General features: G+C 43.3%; 1 protein-coding gene across 2 annotated transcripts in view; it reads left to right on the top strand.

Moving 5' to 3' along the window:
• WASF2 (WASP family member 2) overlaps positions 1–21,348 on the top strand; it is a 71,108-nt gene that overhangs the window by 43,180 nt on the left and 6,580 nt on the right. The window contains exons 1-7 of one of the 2 annotated variants that reach the window (XM_044237542.1): positions 4,443–4,500; positions 5,714–5,886; positions 13,360–13,494; positions 14,010–14,163; positions 16,284–16,401; positions 17,408–17,538; positions 19,682–19,837. In XM_044237542.1, the coding sequence (XP_044093477.1) occupies positions 5,757–5,886; positions 13,360–13,494; positions 14,010–14,163; positions 16,284–16,401; positions 17,408–17,538; positions 19,682–19,837 (824 nt within the window). In that variant the 5' untranslated portion in view covers positions 4,443–4,500; positions 5,714–5,756. Of the gene's footprint in view, positions 1–4,442; positions 4,501–5,713; positions 5,887–13,359; positions 13,495–14,009; positions 14,164–16,283; positions 16,402–17,407; positions 17,539–19,681; positions 19,838–21,348 lie in introns of those variants that run through there. The other variant, XM_044237541.1, reaches the window with a different exon arrangement.

Genomic DNA, 21,348 nt, shown 5'->3' with positions numbered 1-21,348 from the left:
CTGCTACTGCTGATCAGCATTTTGGGGGAGGGGGAGTGTTTCAAAGAGGAACTGCCTTGAGAAGCATTTCTGTTGTTATGGTTATTGCTATAGCTCAGATACACTTACTTTTGGATGCAACCTAAGAAATTTGCAGGTGCTATCAGTGACCTTGGCTATAAATGAAGTATTATATATTTATTTATAATAAATGGCTAGTAATAAATATTACTGCCAGAATGAGCAGTCATCTGTCTTCTTTCCTGCTGGTGAAAGGAATTCAGAGTGGGATACAAATGAGTGTGTCCTGTCTCAACATGTAGCCTTCCTTCATTACCTTCTACCTCCCTCTCAGTCTTTCTCACCTCACTGCACTTCAGCCTCAGGGTGTTGGGATCAGAGTTGTAAGAATGTAGGGCAGATCTCAAAGTCTCCTTTTGACTTTGCACTGACCACATACGATATATAAATATTTCATGATAACTTCTAATTTACAGATTTGTGGAACCTTACTGTGGAAGAGACCTGAGAGAACACCTCATCCAGTTTCCACTTCAAAGCTTGAATCCCACCATGGTACTGACAGTCTAGACTGGTCCATATGCTGCCAGGCCGTGGCTAGGGAGGGATGCCTAAAGTCTTCTGTTTGTTCTCAGACTCATTCTCAAGTCCCTTAGGCTGAAAATAGCCAGGAGTAAAGATGGGGTTGCTGCTGAGTCTGGCTGCATGTCTGGAAATATTCCAGAGCCAATTTTTTCTTTAGACTTACTTGGGTAGCAGATCAGTCTGGGAGCCTCCCAGGGTGTAAATAACTTAACCTCAGGACTCTGTCTGGAACATCCTTTGGACCATTCTGTATCCTGTAGGTCCTAGTAACTAGATGGATCTAGATCCGGAGAAGGGTTTGATTCATAGCTATAATCCATCCCTCTCTACATTTCTTAAACCTGCCTCTAGCCTTGTGTTCAAAATGCAGTGGAGGTTGGATATTGGATGTTGGTCAGTGAGGAGGTTATGGCAACTTAGGTAGGAGCAAATCTAGGAATTTTAGAACTTCTTAAAAATCATCTGACTTAGTCCCTTTATTTTGCTGATGAAGCAGCTGAAGCCCAGAGTGAGAATTACATTATCTTTGGTTTAGAAGGCATTGTAGAAGTCATCCAGTCTGACCTCTCAATATCAGCATCTTACAATCTGGGAATATCTCTCCCAGCATTCTTGATAGCTGGTCATCCGGGGGATTGTCCTGCAAACTCATAACCTCTGGAGAAAACCTATTCTAATATAGAACAGCTCTAAGTAAAAGGAACTAACTAAATTGACATCTATTTCCCTGTAACTTTTATCTTCTCAGTGGTTCTAATTCCTTTCCTATGTAACATCTCCCAAGGTGTAAGACCTCAGACCCCCAAATTACAAATATCAGCATATAGTTTCCCTAATCAAAGTAAAATAGAACTGAAAAAGAACTTGATTGATACTATGAAGACAGGTCATTCACTCTTTTTTTTTTTTTTTTTTTTTAAGATTGTATTTATTTATTTGACAGAGAGAGATCACAAGTAGGCAGGCAGGCAGAGAGAGGGGAGGAAGCAGGCTCCCTGCTGAGCAGAGAACCCGATGCGGATGCTGGGGCTCCATCCCAGGACCCTAAGATCATGACCTGAGCCGAAGGCAGCCTCCTAACCCACTGAGCCACCCAGGCGCCCCCAGGTCATTTACTCTTTCATGGATCCAAAATTTCTTTTTCCAGCTGAGAACCACTGCTTTCTTAGATTTCTTCACTTTCTCTTCTGTCACTGGCACTAACATTTACCCTTTTTCATGGTACTTTTAATAAAGAAACATACGTTTTATCATTTTGTGAATATACCTGTGTTCCAGAGTATCAGGAGAAAGCAAATAGGACTTGAAAGGGCAGACTCAGCCCTGCACACTGGCTTCTCCATTCATACTTGCTAGCCGTAGTTGGCCTCTCCATTTCTATTGTCTTTTTCTTAGCCTGTGAGGAGTCCTAACTGATCTGTTTACCTCCAGCCTTCTCCTGCCCAAATATAACATCTTTGCTTCTGTTGGAATAATTTGTCTAAATGCAAATTTGACCATGTCACTTCCTTGATTCAGTGGTTTCTAAACACCCAGTACTCTACAAGTTTTCCACTAAATGACTACTGATGATAGAGGAGCCTTTCTCAACTGGATTTCCATGAGAGAATTAAACCCTAATGCCATTAGGCATCCATTGTATGTAATGTATTAACTTTTTCTCCAATGCATCTGGAATGGTGCTAGTTATGTATAGTCTTGAGGAGAATTGAGAAAATAGTCACTCTAATCATTTTCTTTGTTCTGTGGATCAGATGAGGAACTGAGTGTGAAAGAGTGGGGAGAGAATGTATGTTCTTCAGGAGATCCAGAAGCCTGGCTGGGAGCAACCTCAAAGAAAAACAAAACAAAACAAAACACACTAAATGTCATAAAAGTTTAGGGTTTCATCTTTAAATTTGTGTGACTATTGCATTCTACCACATAGAATGTCCATAGTTAAACGTGTTTAAGAAATATTTGTGAATGAACATACTGATTTTATAGGAAGGTTTCCTAGGGCCCATGGAACTACATATATAACTACCTTTTTTCTCTTAGCCCTGTAGTGGGCATTTTATATGTGTTAAATTACTTAATGTCTCTAGGAAACTTGCCCAAGATTGTACAGCTAGTAAGGTGTCAGAGTCCAGGTACTAACCCAAGTATGTTTCAACTCCACAGCTTGAAGCTGAATTAAGTCAAGAGCCTTAGAAGTTTTTTTCTAAGTTTATCTTCACCGGAATGTAGGCTTTTTTTTTTTTTTTTTTTTTTTTTAAATCCCCTTGGTCAAGTTAACTCTTGTGTTTCAGATCAAGCATAATTCTGTACTTCTTATGCTGAATATAACTAACTTTGATTATCCAAAAGGAAAATGAACAGTGACTCAGGTAATTCTATATAACGGGCAGTTTTGTCTGTCTTTGGTGGTTCTGAAACATACTAAATGGCTTTATTTATTTATTTATTTTTAAAGATTTTATTTCCTTATTTGAAAGAGAGAGAGAGAGTGGGGTGAGGGGCAGAGGGAGAAGCAGACACTCTGCTGAGCAGGGAGCTGTGGGGCTAGATCTTGGGGACTCAGGAGGGAATCATGACCTGAGCTGGAGGCAGACACTGTGCCGCTAAATGGCTTTGTTTTGTAGCAGATTTACTTTTCTAATGGCAGCTAGCTTTTTTCGTAAGAGGAAACCATCTTGCTATTGAAAACTTGGTTCCCCACCCATATGACATAGAGTTGACTCCATTTGTATCTGCTTACTCAAGGCCCTTGGGAAAGCATAAATGCTAAACTACCAAGGTATTAGAAGCATCCCCTGCCTGGCCTCCAGTTCTACATGTACCTGACCATCTGGAATCCAGTTTCCGTTAAGTGTCCAGTGAGAACGTCTGGAATGTCTTGTCAGTGGCCACGTTCAGCACAGAATTTCAAGGGGATCTGGCTTCTTTAGTTCTCTGAGAAGCTGGAACAAATACTGAAATGATTGCTAATAGAGGGAGCCACAGTGACTGTTTTCAATCCATCTCTGGCTGCACCATTGAATTTCTGGTTCCTCCAGAAAGCTTGAAATTTGGGAGTCTAAGAGCATCCAGAGGATGGTGTACAGATCCCTTTGAGGTTCAGTTTGTAGCCTCCTGCCTCCTTTCTTGTTAGAAACTCTTCACCAGGGACGCCTGGGTGGCTCAGTTGGTTGGACGACTGCCTTCGGCTCAGGGCGTGATCCTGGAGTCCCGGGATCGAGTCCCACATCAGGCTCCCAGCTCCATGGGGAGTCTGCTTCGCTCTCTGACCTTCTCCTCGCTCATGCTCTCTCTGTCTCTCTCAAATAAATAAATAAAATCTTTTAAAAAAAAAAAAAAAAAAAAAAAAAAAAGAAACTCTTCACCAGTGAGTTACTAATTGATTGCATCTTAGTACCTGTTAACCTTCTACATCATGTAAAAGAGAGGTTAGACTGGAAGGGAGAGTCCAGAGTTTGGATTAGAAAACCTGTTGAGTCAAAGGGGAACTTAGCAGAGGAACGGAATGAAAATTATTTCCTTAGACAGTAGACAAATATTCAGGAAACACCTCTGCACCCCAAAGATAGGCACAGCTGCCACACAGTGACTATTAAAGGGAGGTTCAAAGTTATGAGCAAACAGCTGATTCTCTTGGTTCTTGGGCTGTTGCTGTTGGTGACAGGAAATCTTGTTCCCCAAGCTGCTGGCTTCCTGTTTTATTTTTACTCTCAGTAGATCAGAATGTCCATAACAAGGAGCAGTCTGTTCCAAAGGGTTCTTCTCCCCCTTTGAGCCTGAAGGGTTTTTTTTTTCCCTTTTGGTCAGACAATATGTTGGTTCACTTTAAGATCTATGATATTTAGCTTGGTTTAAGCATTTTCTATTCACAATCAACTTTTTTTTTGGTGATGAGCTGGTGTTTTAAGATTTGATGTAAGTAAACCTCTGCTTTGCTTGTTCTAAAATGTGTATAGAGAAAGAGAGGGAGGGAGGAGTTTGCGATTTGGGGTATGTTACCTTTATGCTTTACCTTTTCATTTGAAGTGAACTGGCATTTCCCCTAGCATGGAAACCATTAGGTTGTTGTACATTTCTTTAGTTTCACAAGATACAGAAACAGGACCTGCCAGCCCAGTGTGCCTTTGGCTGTAGCCAGTACCTGTTTTGTTGAGACTAAAACCTCCTTCTATCCTTGTAAAGCTAGGAATTTGGTAATCTAATTCTAAAACAATAGCTCAGCATGAACCTGAAGTGGTGGGGGATTTCCTAGGGAAAGGGGCTCAGCTGACAGGATAAGGAACGGTAACCGGAAGGTTTCCGGATCTGCTCCAGACACTTCCTGCTGTCTCAAGAGCCTTTTGGCCCAGGTGTGTTGAACCGGATGTGAGAGAGAGAGAGAGAGAGAGAGAGAGAGAAAGGGAGCTGTTGGGTAGAAGAGAAAGGACTGGGGAATCTTATAGAACAGTTTGCTCAGCATCATGTTTGACATATTGAACATGTAAAGTTTTCCTTGATATTCTTTAATTTCTGTCAATGTACAGATAAAACTTTAGTAGTGTTAATAGACACTGGCAGCTAGTGTTTAATTGTGCATTAACAGTCATCTATCAGGGAAGAATTGGAGAAGTTACGTCCTGATGTAGATCAGTGGAATCAGTATTGGCAGCTTAATTCCATTGTGGAGATTATCGGATGACAGGAGCTCTTTTTTGATCCTTGTAGTTGATCATCTGGAATCTGATCGGTGCTGATTATGGACACACCAAGGATGGGATCCGTCCAGACCATTCAGAGCCTGCTGAATGGACTGTTTTCTGACCATGCCTCTTTGACTCTTGTTGGTTGGAGCGCAGTTGTTATTTTAAGGTTTTTAGGTTTTTATGCTCCCGGTGTAACTCAGCCAGCAGTCACCAGTTCAGAATTTCTAAACGTATCCAGCATGCCTTCTAATAGCAAATCTTAAAGATTGAAGGGAACGGGGTGGGAGCTTAAAAAAGAAAAAAATGATGGGGCAGAAAAGATTTTTTAAAAGCTGTTTTAGATCAGAGCAAGACAAAATGAAAAAAAAAAAAAAAAAAGACTGACACAGCCCTAGTGTGCCTGGAATTTGTGGTTGAGTAATACTTTCCTGTTATTTCTTTTCTAGGTTGTTTTTCATCATTCAGAGCATTGCCTGAAGCAGGTCCACCATGCCGTTAGTAACGAGGAACATCGAGCCAAGGCACCTGTGCCGTCAGACGTTGCCTAGCGTTAGAAGCGAGCTGGAATGCGTGACCAACATCACCCTGGCAAATGTCATCCGACAGCTGGGCAGCCTGAGTGAGTGCCGCAGAGAGCCTGTGCTTTGCCCTCAGGGGTCGTTGGTGCTCTTTATTTAGTTTCCTTCTCCTCTGTGTTCCTGTTTCTCCCCCATCTGCCTTTCCTAGGTAATGTGAAAATGTATCCCCCCACCTTCCTGAAAGAGAGGTTCCTTTTTGGTACAGATTCTTCCCCTCAACCCTTTCTTCATCTACCACCACCCTCTAGGTTCCCTCCACCTCCCCCTCCACCTGCTTCAAAAGAAATCTGTGGGAAGGGTAGCAGGAAGGGCTGCAGCAGAAACTGCAGATGGAATGACAGAGCAGAATTCTCTGTGTGTAAAGTGGGAGGTTCACAGAGCAGTATCTTGGTTGGGGAATGTGCCTGTAATTGCACGAGCTGTTCAATGTAGCTGACTTCGTTGAAGCCTCAAATGTGCCAGTAGTCTTTATCTCTCCGACACCCCCCTCCCCCCCAACTTTTCTTCCCAAAGAGGAGTAAAGCAAACATACACTCAGATTCTAGCCGACTTGTCTACCCTGGTAGACATTTAATTGTGCTGCAAGCCCCCAGGTCCAAGTTCAGGGTACAAATTACTTTTGCAGTCTCTGGGGTATTGGGAGTTTTGCAAGCTGCATTTACACACAGTGACACAAAGTGTAGCTGGAGCCATTCTTCTCTAGGAGGAAGATGGGGTTTAGTCCAGTCTGTTTTGGAGCTGAGGGAAAACCAGCTCAATGATTTTTTTTTTTTTTTAAATTGGCAAGAATGAATGAGATTGCCTTGGGTGGGGTGTATGCATGGGTTTGGATTTCACTCTGAATCAAGCTGATTTTGTTTGAAACTGAGGTATGAGAAGGGCAGATGCTTGGATAGGCTCTGCATTTGTCTAGTGCCACTCTAGCTCCCATAAGAATGTCCATCAAATTGCCATTTTAGTGATATTTCTTAGCAAAGGCATCTTGGTATGAATTATTTCAGACACTCACCCTTCCTATCGTATCACTGCTCTTAGTAAAAGCAGTGGGACATCAGGAAAGCCTGCCTTCCCCCAGATAGTATCAGGCCGTCCTTTAAAACAGGGCCCTGAGGAGACAGAGCTCTGTGACCATATGATGTATGGGGTCTGAGATTCCTAAGCCTTTACCTAGCTCACTTGATCCAGGGCTTAGGGAAACTTGGATGGGGTGTCAGGAAGAAATGAAACCCTGCCAGTGCCTGTCTTACACAAAGGAACACTGACAGCAGTGCAGCTGACGAGGAAGCACGTGAAGGTGGCAGAGAGCCTCACTGCTTCTTAAAAGCATCATTTCTGCTTCTGTCACCCTGAGAAGGCCAAATGGGTGGAAGTCAATCACACACTGGTTCCTTCTCCATAGGACAAAGGACATCTAGCTAATGATGCTTCTTACTCTCACTCGGCAGGAGTTACGCTCTCTCTCAGGTGTTTTTCCAGGGTAGTGTTGATGGATGTCATTGCTCACTCTCCCACTTGTGATCAGACCACTCCTGTCTGGAGGAAGCCAGTCTGAGGGCCAGGGTTGGTTTGTGCCTATGGAAACAAGATTTCCTCACATTGTGGCGCTAACTGACCCTTTATTCATTCAGTAAGTATGTATTGAACATATTTTATGTGCCAGATGCTGAGGGAATACAGCGATAATAAGAAATGGTCTCCACCTTCCAGGAGCTCATAATCTACCAAAGGAGACAGAAATGAATAATTCTTACTGGGAGAAGGTGAGAGGGGAACTCATATTTGTTGATTGCCTACTTTACACCAAGTTTTAGTAGGATATTGACATAGATGTCAAGTAATTCCCCTGGGGTGATCCTTTGAGAGTAGGTGGTGGTATTCCCATTTTTCAGGTGAGGAAATAAAGGCTCAGAAAAGTAGGGTGACTTGCCTAGAGAGACAGCAGCCAGTAAGAGGTAAAGTCAGACTTCCAAAGACTTTCTCAGCTCTGTCCCGTACTCTCTGTCTCTGCCAACACACTGCCCTGGTTCAGACCTCTGTTGACTTTTACCTGAATGATTGCCTTATACTCCCTTTGGCTTCCCTTTCTCTGATCAACCCTCCTAAATCTATAAACCTAAAAATCTTGTGAATCTTAAGCCTATATCCCTGCCAGAGTGGTCTGCTTAAAACACAAATCTCACTTTTTACTTTTATAATTCTCAATTGTTTGAATTTTTGAAAATTAAGACTGTTAACTTTTGCAGTTTAAAAAGTATGTGTGGTTTTGTTTTTTTTTTTTTTTTTTAAGATTTTGTTTATTTATTTGAGAGACAGAGTAGAGAGAACACAAGCAGGGAGGAGGGGAGGAGCAGAGAGAGAGGGAGCAGCAGGCTTCCTATTGAACAAGGAACCTGACGTGGGGGTTCCATCCCAGGACCCTAAGATCATGACCTGAGCTGAAAGCAAACACCCAACCAAGCCACACAGGTCCCCTTAAAAAGTGGTGGTTTTTTTTCTTTTTTTTTTTTAATGATTTTATTTCTTTATTTGAAAGAGATCACAAATAGGCAGAGAGGCAGGCAGAGAGAGAGGAGGAAGCAGGCAGCAGGCGCCCCACGGAGCAGAGAGCCCGATGTGGGGCTCGATTCCAGGACCCTGGGATCATGACCTGAGCCGAAGGCAGAGACTCCAACCCACTGAGCCACCCAGGCGCCCCTTTACTTACTTTTTATTTATTTATTTATTTATTTATTTATTTATTTATTTTTAAGATTTTATTTATTTATTTGACAGAGAGAGATCACAAGTAGGCAGAGAGGCAGGCAGAGAGAGAGAGGAGGAAGCAGGCTCCCTGCTGAGCAGAGAGCCCGATGCGGGACTTGATCCCAGGACCCTGAGATCATGACCTGAGCCGAAGGCAGCGGCTTAACCCACTGAGCCACCCAGGCGCCCTTTACTTACTTTTTAAAAGAGTTTATTTGTCAGAGACTTCACGCACACCGCCAGCAAGCCACAGCAGGGAGCTGCAGGCAGAGGGAGAAGCAGGCTCCCTGCTGAGAAGGAGCCCAGTGTGGGACTCCATCCTGGGACTCTGGGATCACGGCCTGGGCTGAAGGCAGCGGCTTAAGCAGCTGAGCCACCTAGGTGTCCCTAAAAAGTGTTTTTATTTTTTTAAGATTTTGATTATTTATTTGACAGGAAGAGAGAGGCAAGCAGAGAGAGGGGGAGAAGCAGGTTCCCCGCTGAGAAGGAGCCCAATGCGGGACTTGATCCCAGGATCCTGAGATCATGACCTGAGCCGAAGGCAGAGGCTTAAGCCAGTGAGCCACCCAGGCGTCCCTTAAAAAGTGTTTTTAAGGGACGCCTGGGTGGCTCAGTTGGTTGGACGACTGCCTTCGGCTCAGGGCGTGATCTTGGAGTCCCCGGATCGAGTCCCACATCAGGCTCCCAGCTCCATGGGGAGTCTGCTTCGCTCTCTGACCTTCTCCTCGCTCATGCTCTCTCTCACTGTCTCTCTCTCAAATAAATAAATAAATAATCTTTTAAAAAAAAAAAAGTGTTTTTAAGTAAGAGTACAGGGGCACCTGGGTGGCTCAGTCATTAAGCCTCTGCCTTCAGCTCAGGTCATGATCCCAGGGTCCTGGGATGGAGCCCTGTGTCGGGCTCCCTGGTCAGTGGAAAGCCTGCTTCTCCCTTTCCCAATCCTCCTGCTTGTATTCCTGCTCTCACTGTCTTTCTCTGTCAAATAAATAAACAAAATCTTAAAAAAAAAAAAGATTCCAGATCCTTTTAAATAAACAAACAAATAAATGTACAAATGTTAAAAATCTCCCCTGTTCCTCACTGTGGGATTGTAGAAGTTTCTTGGTCTTGCATTCGAGACTTTTCAAGACTTGCCTTCCTTTCTAATCATTTTTCTTTTTCTTTTTCTTTTTTTTAAAGATTTTATTTATTTATTTGACAGAGAGCACAAGTAGGCGGGGCGGGGGGCAGGCTCCCCACCGAGCAGAGAGCCCAACGTGGGGCTAGATCCCAGGACCCTGAGATCATGACCTGAGCTGAAGGCAGACGCTTAATGACTGAGCCACCCAGGTGCCCTCCAGTGATTTTTTTTGCAATCCATCTTCTCCCAGGGATTTTACAATCTTTAAAAAAAAAATTTTTTTTTAATGAAAAAGGAGGAAAAGGGGGGAAAAGGAAGGAAGAAAAAATGAATTATCAACTACTTGTAGTACTTCTGAGATAGATCATAGTCTCTCATGCGGTGCCCTTGCTATTGTTTCTCCTGCCTGTAGATACCTCACAGTCCTTGTAGCTGATCTTCAAGGCCTAGCTCAAGGACTTCCTCCTCCAGGCTGGACTAAGTGCTTTTCTGAGCTCCTATTACGTGCCTGTAATTACTACCTACCACATTATATTGAAAATTATCTGTATCTCTTACACTAAATTAAAAGTTCTCTGATGGCAGAAATCATGTCTTGTTTGTTCTTAAACCCCAGTGTTTATCCTGCGTAGTATCTGGCACCCAATAGAAGCTCAGTAAATGTTTGTTGAATAATTCATGCCTATATTCTCGCCACCGTTCCATGCTGTTGGTGCATAGAGAATACAGGGAAGGAGGTAATAACTCCTGTGGGGAGTCAGTGCATGGTGTGGGAGTATATGGAGAGTTAGGGAATGCTTCACAGAGGAGATAGATTTGAATCAGGCCTTGAACAATGACTAGAATTTCATCTTGCAGACAGTGGGGCAGGAATAGGCTCATATGTGCTTCACATTCATGACCTTGGCCTCATGGCCTCATGTACTACCGCCAGAAGTGCTTGGTCTGGTAGGCACAATCCGATTATGGAATGGATAAAGCACAAAACTAAAAATTCCACAGTCTTGGATTGCTCCGTGATAGCATATCCAGAGTTTTTATTTTCCCTCAGTGCAGAGAGATTGGCATTTCACATACTAGGTTGCCGTATCTTAGGAAATATAGGCACAGCCAGCCAGCCTGCACTTTTGAGTCAGTATCCTGACCACCTGGTAGGATGGAATCCTCACTTGGGTAAATTAAGAAATCATGCTGTGATATTGGGTTTTCTGAGTGTAGAGGGGCCATGCCACTGGGGGACTACTCCAAGACTCTTAGACCTGAAGCAGAAGCAGTGCCATATTTGTAAAAATCAGATTTAACCTGTTCATGTCTGCCTAAGATTCCATTTGAACAGTTCTGCTAACGGCGGGGGGGGGGGAATTGGAGACTGCTTTGGAATCTCTTGCAAAAATATGGTTGGTAACTGTTGTGAATGTCCTGATGTGATAGTGGATCTGTTTTGGTAATCTGAATGAATGAAATTTAACTCTGACCAAGGTACTTTAGTTTTCTCCTTATACAAGTGTATCACAATCCTATTTTCAGAGATTCGGGTAATATTTAGTACCTGAAGAATAGGAACTATCCTATTACTGACCGGAATTATATCTTAAATTTCCTGTAAGTGTAAAATGGCATATTTAGATAACTCATAGTCTTGAAAGTCATCTGATGTGGTTGGGCAGTTTCATTGTAACAACCTAACATTTTTGCCCATTTAATCCTATGACAATTTGGTAAGGTTGATACAGATGAGGAAATTGAGGCTGAGACATTGTGACTTGCTGAAGAGTATGTAGGTATAAATAGAAAGAACTGAGATTAACTCCAGATTTTTCTGATTGAAGTCTGCTGAGACTTACATGTATAGACCCAGGGTGGGCCTGATGTGATGACGTGAGGTGGGGAAAACTTCACACCACCTCCCTCCATCTTCAGATAGCATTCTCAGTGTTTACATGTTTATATGTTGAGGGTAAGATTTATCTTGAAAATCGCTTTCACATTCAGCCACTACTCACACTACCACTACTCCCTTCACCAAGGAGCAGGAAATCCCGGGTATTCTTGGTGCCTTAAGGATGGGTTGCTTGGGGGTTTTCTTTTCCTCGAGAATAGCTAGTCAGTTAACAGATTTTTCTTTTTTCCCCTTAGTAATCCCATTGTGGGCTCAGACTCATGACCCCAAGATCAAAAGTCACATGCTCTACCAACTGAACCAGCCAGGTGCCCTGGATAACAGATATTTTTGAGCATGGTTTATTTTTCATAAGTAATGTTGTATGTTTATCTGCTTTAGCTTTCCAATCACAGTTTTCCATTACCTGAATGAACACGATGCAGTGTGGTTTTTATAGGAACTTAGCTGTATTATGGACAGGGATCAGATAACATTGTCAGCCTGGGGAACAGAAATTCAGCTTCGTTAGCCAGTTTGTGTCTTTGAACCCAGGAGCTTCCCATGGTTGTTTAAATCACAAGATCGTTCAGTATGCAAAAACTTGTTCTTTCCTTGATTAGAAACTCCTTATTGACTAAATTTACCAGCAGTTCAAAATATGCTGTTGATTGGTCTTATCCTTACTCTCCAGGTTACACTGGGAAGGTGAGCTGCAGTTCACCATGAAGGTGCAGTTTTGGCCTTTTGACTAATATTTTCCCCCTCAAGTGTGGACTAAGCACAAACAAAGTTTAAAAGCTAAAAGTCAGAGCCTACTTAAAATAGTTCTCAGTAGTTTTTTTGGTCGGGCACCATGACCTATGCCTACCTTCACCTTGCAAGTAAGAAACTCAGTATATTGATTCATGTGTGCCGCTTTTCATTCCTAGCAAGAATGTGCTTTGTGGCTTGGAATGACAATATGGAGGTAGTGTCAAATTGCTGGTAGGTTTCTTTGGCTGCAAATTCTCATTGCATTCCAGGGTTGAAAGTACGGAACTCTTTTCTTTTTCTAAAAAATAAGATACTGTGGAAAGAGACCACTGGTATGTTTGGTTTTCAGGCAGGGCTTGAAAATTTCAGCTTTTCACTTCTTCCCTCAGATGTAGATTTGAAGGATTATAACCTAAAGCAAAGACTTCCAAAGTTGTAGGTTACAGAACATAAAATAACCTTTTCACCTTTTAGAAAAAGTTTTAACTCTCTGTTTTGAGTTGTTGATAAATTCAAGGCCCCTCAAAGATACCACAACTCATCATGGTTATTGAATGTACTTTGAAGGTTCCATTGAGGATGTAATTTTTTATTTTTCATGTAAATTGTAGACACCTACAAGGTCCTTGTAACTCCCATTCTGTTTTCAAGAACATTTTACAAGGTGCTTTTACAGAGCAGCAAGGGGCAAAGGGCTGTAGGCAAATGTGTAGACATATTGTCTACTCTTCCAGGATTAGTTTTTTGTATTGCACCTTTTGATATTATTCAGCCTGCATTGAGTTTGTGGCCATTCAGAGTTTGCCAAGAAGACTATTAGAGAACAAATGCAGACTGCTCAGGCTATGGAGGGCGCATCTCCATCTCCAAGAGCAAGCATCTGCATGTAACCCAAACTGTCCTGGAGGTGGGTGGGTTTGTGTTGGGGAGGTTGGGAATAAGATCTTTAGTAGCAAGTTTTTCTAATCATTTATGTCATTCTTATGCTCTAGTGACTTGGTTTCTTTGCTCTGTCAGGTAAATATGCAGAGGACATTGTTGGAGAGCTCTTTACTCAGGCAAATACCTTTGCCTCTCGGGTAAGTTCCCTTGCTGAGAGGGTCGACCGCCTACAAGTTAAAGTCACTCAGCTGGATCCCAAGGAAGAAGAAGGTAAGGAAGCTGAGCTCAGCATTTGCAGGCTTTGCTGAGCAGTTTCTTAAGATTTTTTTCTCCGGATTTATAAAAAAGGGATGGGAAAAAAATCACAGAGACCTATGGAGTTCTGCTTTGAAATGACACAAGCCCGGATGGTATAAAGAAACCTTTTTAGCTCTACCACACCCCCACATGCTCCCTTTCTCCCATTACCCCAGTTCTTGCTCAGATCCCCCCTCCCCCAATCGTATTTTGTTACCATAAAAGTACTTGGAAGATTCATTCCTCCTAAGGAGAGGCCTGCTAGATCTGGCCACATAGTAAACCTTTGTGTTGCCTCATTTTGTTCAGTCGTGAAATGGCTGGGCTGCTGACAGCCTTGTGGGGCTTCCCCAGAGGGGGAGAAAAAAAACCTGGCTGCAGACAGCCGCAGCCAAGAAACTGCAGCTGAGGCCTCTCAGACTGGTGTGACTCAGTGTTTGCTCAAATAGCCTGTCGTCCATTTTCTCCTGCCTTCCATCTTCTCTCAGTGTCACTGCAAGGAATCAACACCCGGAAGGCCTTCAGAAGCTCTACTATTCAAGACCAGAAGCTTTTTGACAGAAACTCTCTCCCAGTACCTGTCTTGGAAACATATAACACCTGTGATACTCCTCCACCTCTAAATAATCTGACCCCTTACAGGTAACTTCGCTAGTTCTTCCCTTTGTTGACCTGTGGTTAACAGCACTAGATTGGCATTTTAGTTAAAGATGTTTGCATCAGAGGATTGTGTCCAGAAGCTTACTACCTACCCCAGCGTTGTTTGTGGCGGCAGCAGCTAATGTTTACCATATAAACACTTGTCACTTACTATTGTTTGGTTTCTGAAATTCATAGTAAATACAATATATATTGAAAGTTTGCTCTAGCATTGCATGTTGCAGAGTTTAATTTGGTATAAGCCAGGTCCATCCTGGATTCCATCCAAGGAATTTAGTTATTACAGAACCAAAAGGAGTTTGTTACAAAGCAGTCCTAGAGCTTGCATCCCAGGGGCAGCATTCGAGCAAGGCTCCCACTTACTCTGAAACCACTAGATTACCAGATGTTTGGGTGTGTTAGTAGAGTTAGCTTTGTGGACTGGCTGCTCCAGGCCCTCAGGGTCCTTCCAAAGCTTAAGGAATAATTGGCGTTCTTCCAAATGAGTGTCGTTCACTTTGTTTAGAACATCCTTTTGACATTGCCCTCTGCTAGGACCTATACTGCTGCAGCTAAACTTGAGATAGACAACTTAAAGCCCCTCCCCCTCCAGGGGTCTGTAGTATGATCATTCTGCAGAAAACCACTGAGCAGGGGCAGAAAGTGAATATTTATCTTGCTTGTATCCATAAATATCTTTGGAACAGGTAAAAAGTAATTACAGATAGCTGGAGGCAGATGTCTTCTGCGAGACATGGGTATACTGCAAAGTAGGATATGTGTGTGTGCAGAACTCAAGGACACCCACCTGATCCAGGGAGCCTGGAAATAGGAGCGTGGAAGCTATTCACACAGATAAAAGTACACAGCATCTATCCCTTAGCGTCGATCCTGTGTTATTATTATGTAAAATTATGTTTATACCTTGGCTTTCAAAGGGGCTAGCTAGCAGAGCAGGACAGAATTTTGACTCTGTAGCCTCCATTATTTATCAAGTTGGATTTGGGCAGAGAGGTTTCAGACCAAGAAGGGAGTGTACACCTGATACTGAAGGGAGTGTGACATATGACATGGGGCTTCTGTGATAGAATAGGATAAACAAATGATATTAAGATGAAGTTTATTTTTCAGTTAATGATATTTTCCTTTTTATCATTCTCCTCTCACTTATCTGGATTTGGCCTAACAGAAATGAGCAGTGGTGTAGCTAACTCAAAACAAGATTTAATATAAAAGTTATTAGTGTTTGATTCGGAAATGCTTTCTGTGTGTCATGACAGGCCAGGGAATAGAATTGCCTTTCTAATAAATGTCCACCCCTAGCCCATGCTTTCTGGAAAGAGAGACTTAGTCATGCCAAAGTGCAGGATTCCAACCAGGACTATCAAGTCTGGTAGGTAACCCTTACATGGACACTCAGTAGCTCTCTTGGTTACTTCTGTCACAGCCACTAAATGATGGTAATTAAATCTCATCATAAAACAGCTGGCCTCTGTTCTCACTGGGGCCCCCTTGTGGTTGGGGCTAGGGTGGGGGTACTGAGCTATTCTAGAAGGGAGCAGGAGCAGGAAGGTGGATTGCTATGGTGACCTGTTTTTACAGAGCAATAACAGCTGCATACATAAACACTTTCATGCATATGTGTATCTATACATAATGTACACATGTGTGCCTTCACATACATGTACAGGCTTCAGGTGGGTGGGAAGCCACTAATGCTTCCTGGAGAGTCCTGGGGAATTGGTGGAGGAAGGAGAACCAATGGCAGAAATCCCCTCTGATGTGCCAGGATATCAGGTTATCCTCAGGGAGATGTCTGTAGCCATGCAGATCATTAGAAATAATCAGGATCCCTGCTGCTCTAGCCTGTTCTTGCCCTGACCATGCAAATTCCTCTACCAGGAATTGAAAGTAAGGCTAAGTTTCTAAAAAAGCCAGATAAATAAAGAGGTGCCATTCTGGGGGCACTGGAATGCTGATGTGAAGAGGAAATATGCAGTCAATTTGAATGACTTCTTGATTCCTCAGTGTAAAAACTGCTAACTGGTAGGTATTTGGAATATTGGATTTGGTTGGGAGCTCATCTGTCTACTGACAGCTACTTGTCTTCATTTCTATCCCAGGGACGATGGGAAAGAGGCACTCAAATTCTACACAGACCCTTCGTACTTCTTTGATCTTTGGAAGGAGAAGATGCTGCAGGACACCAAGGATATCATGAAAGAGAAGAGAAAGCATAGGGTGAGGGGAAAGGGGCCTCTGTTCTACACATCAGTAGGCACGATTGTGGAGGGGGGATAAAAAGGAAGCCAGTCTTATATGAAGTAATCATTCCGAGTGGCTGCTTGCTTGGATGCCAGGTGAAACTCTTTAAAAAATGTGTCCACTCCAAGCACAACCAAGATGAAAGTATAAATCACACCAAAAATGTGTTTGTTCCCCCTAGTGCTATTAACAATTGAGTATATTCAGGCTGAGTTTTAGAAATTGACTTTTCTATTCACCATTTATTTCTCTTGCAATTTGCACCTGACTCTGCTGGACACTCAAGCTAGGCTAGTCCCTTCCCCGCCAGTTTTGCAGCTCATTTCTCAGAGAGCAGCACAGGGCTCCACAGTGTTTGATTTACAAACAGGAACGGTTTAACACCTTCACTACTGATTGGGTAGGGCTGGGTGAGGGCATAGGCCTAATATTGGGAGCCGTTCCTCTCCCCTTAGACCTTCAGTGACGTTTGTAAGCGTATGACCAACCAGTTGCAACGTCACAATCCCATTAGCATGGCTACCGGGAGGCCCAAGAGAGCACCAGGGGCGAGTGCAGCTGAACAGGCTGAGGAACTCCTCATTGGTTGTTTGATTTTGTTTTGTTAACTGTTTCCTTATATTTGTCCCAGAGACAGTGACTGACCTTTGTGGCAGAGCAAGTAACAAATAGCTTTTTACGAACTTTCTAACAATTAGAGCTGCTCAGAAACCTGAATGAGTTACCCAGAAAGTTAGTGAGTTTCCCATCTGTAGAGGTGTCTGAGTGTTGAACTGAATGAATGTGTTTGACCTTGGGAGGTGGTTTGGACTAGATGACCTCTGGGTCACTCCAAAACTGGTAATTCTATAAATTCTCTAGTTACTGTGTGTTGTCGAGGCACGTCGTCTCTTGGGTGTGCATCCCTGAAGGTGGATGGAATTTTAATGAAGGACTTTGGAATAATGTTTTACAAAGGCTTTTCTGTTTCTTTTCATTATAGAAAGAAAAGAAAGATAATCCAAATAGAGGGAATGTAAATCCACGTAAAATCAAGACACGGAAGGAAGAGTGGGAGAAGATGAAGATGGGACAGGAGTTTGTGGAATCTAAAGAAAAGCTGGGGCCTTCTGGGTAGGTAATGCTTTCGTATTATTGGTAGCATTTCTGAAGGGCCTGGGGCCATGGGGGTAACAGCCTGGCAGCTCTGGTGTGGCACCTTTCACACCCCCCCTGAAGTCTGGCTGTGTGGCCAAGATCAATATCACTGTTAATCAGCTACCTTAACGTGCATCCATTTGGTGATAAAAATTTGCTGAATAAATCAAGAGACTCAGCAGTTTTAAATGAGATAACTGTAGTAGTTCGGAAAAGAAGGCCCACAACTTCTAGTGCCCTTGCTCTGCCAGATGCTAGTATGTCTGTGGGCCCCAAAGGAAAGACTAGAAAGAAAAGAAAAGTGGTCTTGGGAGCCCTTTGCCTCCAGAGCATTGATTTGAAGGTCAAGCCTAAGAGCTGGGCATTTCACAGGACTGGAAAGGGCCCGGTAGAGAATTTGTGCACATCACCGAAGCAACTTTTCAGTCAGCCTTTGTCAGTCTCGGGAGAGAGGCTAGCCAAGGGACTGAAAGCAGACCTCAGAGACAGTGTGGGAAAGGTCGCTTGGCCAGTATTGAGGCTATATATCTCCATCGGGAAACAGTAGATGTCAGTCTGACCCATTTCCCAATACCAAATCACACTGGAGATTTAAAAGGGGGAAAAAATGGTTTTGAGCTTGGTTTGATGCTTATCCTGGTGTCCGACCTGTGTGACATTCAAAGCCAAGTCACCACGACTGCTTGGCATGAATGTTGCCCTGGTTTTTTCTCTAAATACATTGCATCCTGGCTGTCAGAGAACCATGCCAGCCCATGCCGGGTGTCTAGGAATGATAAAAGGAAAGAGTTGAGTTGTTCTTGCTTTTAGGAATAACTCTACCATGAAAATCTTGACTTTTAAAAATCTTGACACTTCTGACACTAGTTCTTCTTGGATTAAGAGATTTGTTTTAAAGAGTGATGAAGATGGTGAAAGAAAAAAATAAACCTTTCTCTCTACAGGGAAATCAGACCCGAGGGTACCTTCATTACCTTCACCTTCCAGTAAAAGGGGCCATTTGTTCTGTGGCCCCATCCTGTTCAGACAGGCCTTGTCCTAGGTTCTGTGGCTGTAAGGCCAGAAACTTGCACGTTCAGAATGCTAGCTATTATGTATTTGGTTTTTGTTGTGTTTGTGTGTATGGAATGAGACTAGTGAAAATGAGGACTTTGCCTCCCATTTTCCTGTTGTCCAAGAAGTTTGGGATTGGGCTACATGGCTGGTCTACCTGGATGTGCTTGTTGGTGAACCTATAAAGAGATGTACCAAGCCTGCAGGGCTCCAGGCCTTGGGGATTTTCTGCATCAGAGCATCATTTGACTCGTTAGTTCCCTCCAGCTCTCTTCTCTCCGGGGTTTGTTTGAGATGAGTTCTTTAGAACCCAGCAGTAATGGAGAGAAGGGGGAGATGGAGCAGATCCAACCATCTTTTGCTGGCTGCTTTTTGTTGTATTCGTGTCATTTGGAGGTTTGTTGTTCACCCAAGGCCCAGTGTTCTGAGGGACAGGTTTGCATGAGGCACAGGCCCTAGTACCCTCCTTAAGTTGGCAGCTCATCATACTGGATAAGAGACCTGGCAGGGAGACCGAGTCTAGCTCCCACCCAGCAACTTGCATTTGTCCTTAGCTTGGTTTTGCAATCAAATGCCTCCTTGGCCTTTGAGTACTCCCGAGGCTTGCTGACCTCCACACCAGGCTGTGTGCCAGTCACGTGTTTGCAGCTCACTAGCCTTGGGGCTCAGCTTTGCCCTTTGCCACAAGACAGACTTTGGGATTTTGCGTATAGGCTGCTCTTAACATTTGGGAGAGAATTTAAAAGAACTGCTGCGTTTGACAAGGCCAGCCAACATTGGGAAAGGAGCAGCATGGTTTTGATTATCCATGTTGAATCCCATTCCTCTGAATCCAGCAGGAATAGCCGTGAGAGACTTAACAATAGAATTCAGTACTAAATTTTAATCCTGAATTTAATCCTAAAATAAGGTTTCAGAATAGCAGAAAATATATGGGAATATTCTTATTTCTTTCCTCCTAAAAGCTTTTGTATCAAATGCATTTTTGTAGGGTTTCTTAAAAAAAAAAAAAAGAGTACCACTCACACTCTTTAAATGACAGTTTTGGCATTGGGTTCATTGTCAGGTATCCACCCACCTTGGTGTACCAGAATGGCAGTATTGGCTCTGTTGAAAATGTGGACGCAAACAGCTACCCACCACCACCGCTGTCAGACTCCACTTCTCCACCTTCTCCTTCCTTCTCTGAGGACAGCTTGCCTCCCCCACCAGCAGAATTCAGGTAAATGGTGCTCTCTCTCCTGTCTACTCTGGGTGGTTACATACTCAAGAACAAAATAAGTGTACCTCGGGCTGCCTGGCTGGCTCAGTCAGTGCAGCATGCAACTCTTGATCTCAGGGTTGTGAGTTCGAGCCCTGTGTTGGGTGTAGAGATTACTTAAAAAAAAAAAAAAAAAAGTCTTAAGGTAAAAAACCCAACAAAATAATTGTTCCAAATTCAGGGCAGGACCAGTAAAAAAACTTGAAGCAGGTCTGTCTAGATAATAGAAATAATTAACATTTTATTAATTGTCTGTGAGGTGCCAGGCATTATGCCAAACACTGTATATATTGCTTCATCCTCCCAACAGCCCTCCTGAGATAGGTACCCATTTTACAGATGAGTAAATGGTGAGGCACAAAGAGGTCAATGAATTCACCTAAGGTCACACAGCCAGTCAGAGACAGGGCCTTGATCGGAAAGCAGGTCATTCTGCCTGCAGAGCCCGTATTCTTTCTTTTTTAAAACTTTTTTTTTTGGGGTAAGATTTTATTTATTTATTTGTCAGAGAGAGTGAGAGTGAGCAACAGAGTAGGCAGAGAGAGAAGCAAGCAGGCTCCCTGCCAAGCAAGGAGCCTGATGCAGGTCTCGATTCCAGGACCCTGGGATCGTGACCTGATCCAAAGGCAGATGCTTAACCTACTAAGCCACCTACGTGTCTCAAGAGAGCCTGTATTCTTTTTTTTTTTTTTTTTTAAGATTTTATTTATTATTTGACAGGCAGGCAGAGGTGGAGGGGGGTAGCAGGCTCCCTGCTGAGCAGAGAGCCCGATGTGGGGCTCAATCCCAGGACCCTAAGATCATGACCTGGGCCAAAGGCAGAGGCTTAACCCACTGAGCCACCCAGGTGCCCTGAGAGCCCATATTCTTAACAACTAGCTGTACTGGAGCAGATAGAGATTACCAACTTACCTCTTGTTTTTTCTTAGCTTTAACTCAGCATGGAATAAAGTGGTATATCGTCTGCGGTCCTTAAAATATTTAACAGACACCTTGCCTAGTTATCGAGGAACTTAGCAATCAGTCACCTTTCTACCGTGTTCTGGTTCAGTTCACTGCTGGAAAGAATGAAACAAAGGAAAAAGGGAGGTGAAACTTCAACTTTGTCCGTACTGATGTTTGGCAGAGATGTACAGGGGAAGAGTTAGAAAATGGCTGGGAAGGGGTCTGTCTGAGGAGTGTTCAGATTTCAGTGTTTGCTTACAGTTACTTTTCCCTTTCTGATGCCTGACAAATGAGAGCTTTGAAAGGTGCACTGTTCTCCGTGGACACTGTTTAATCAGAGATTAGATATGTTCAAGACCCCTCAGCCAGACACCTAGAGCAGTCCTGTAACCCCTCCCCTAACCCGGCCTCATTCTTGGTGGCTCTTGACAGCATTCCTCCCAGAGTGCTTTTGGCTGGCGGCCCTGTCAGGTGCAGCTAAGGCTTGAAGGTCTGTGGAAGGTTCCAAGATGGATGCTTTTTTCTGA

Source organism: Neovison vison, chromosome 2 (assembly GCF_020171115.1).
Source record: "Neovison vison isolate M4711 chromosome 2, ASM_NN_V1, whole genome shotgun sequence".
Lineage (NCBI taxonomy): Eukaryota > Metazoa > Chordata > Mammalia > Carnivora > Mustelidae > Neogale > Neogale vison.
The sequence above is the reverse complement of the archived record's forward strand: the minus strand, read 5'-3'. Positions and strand labels throughout refer to the sequence as shown.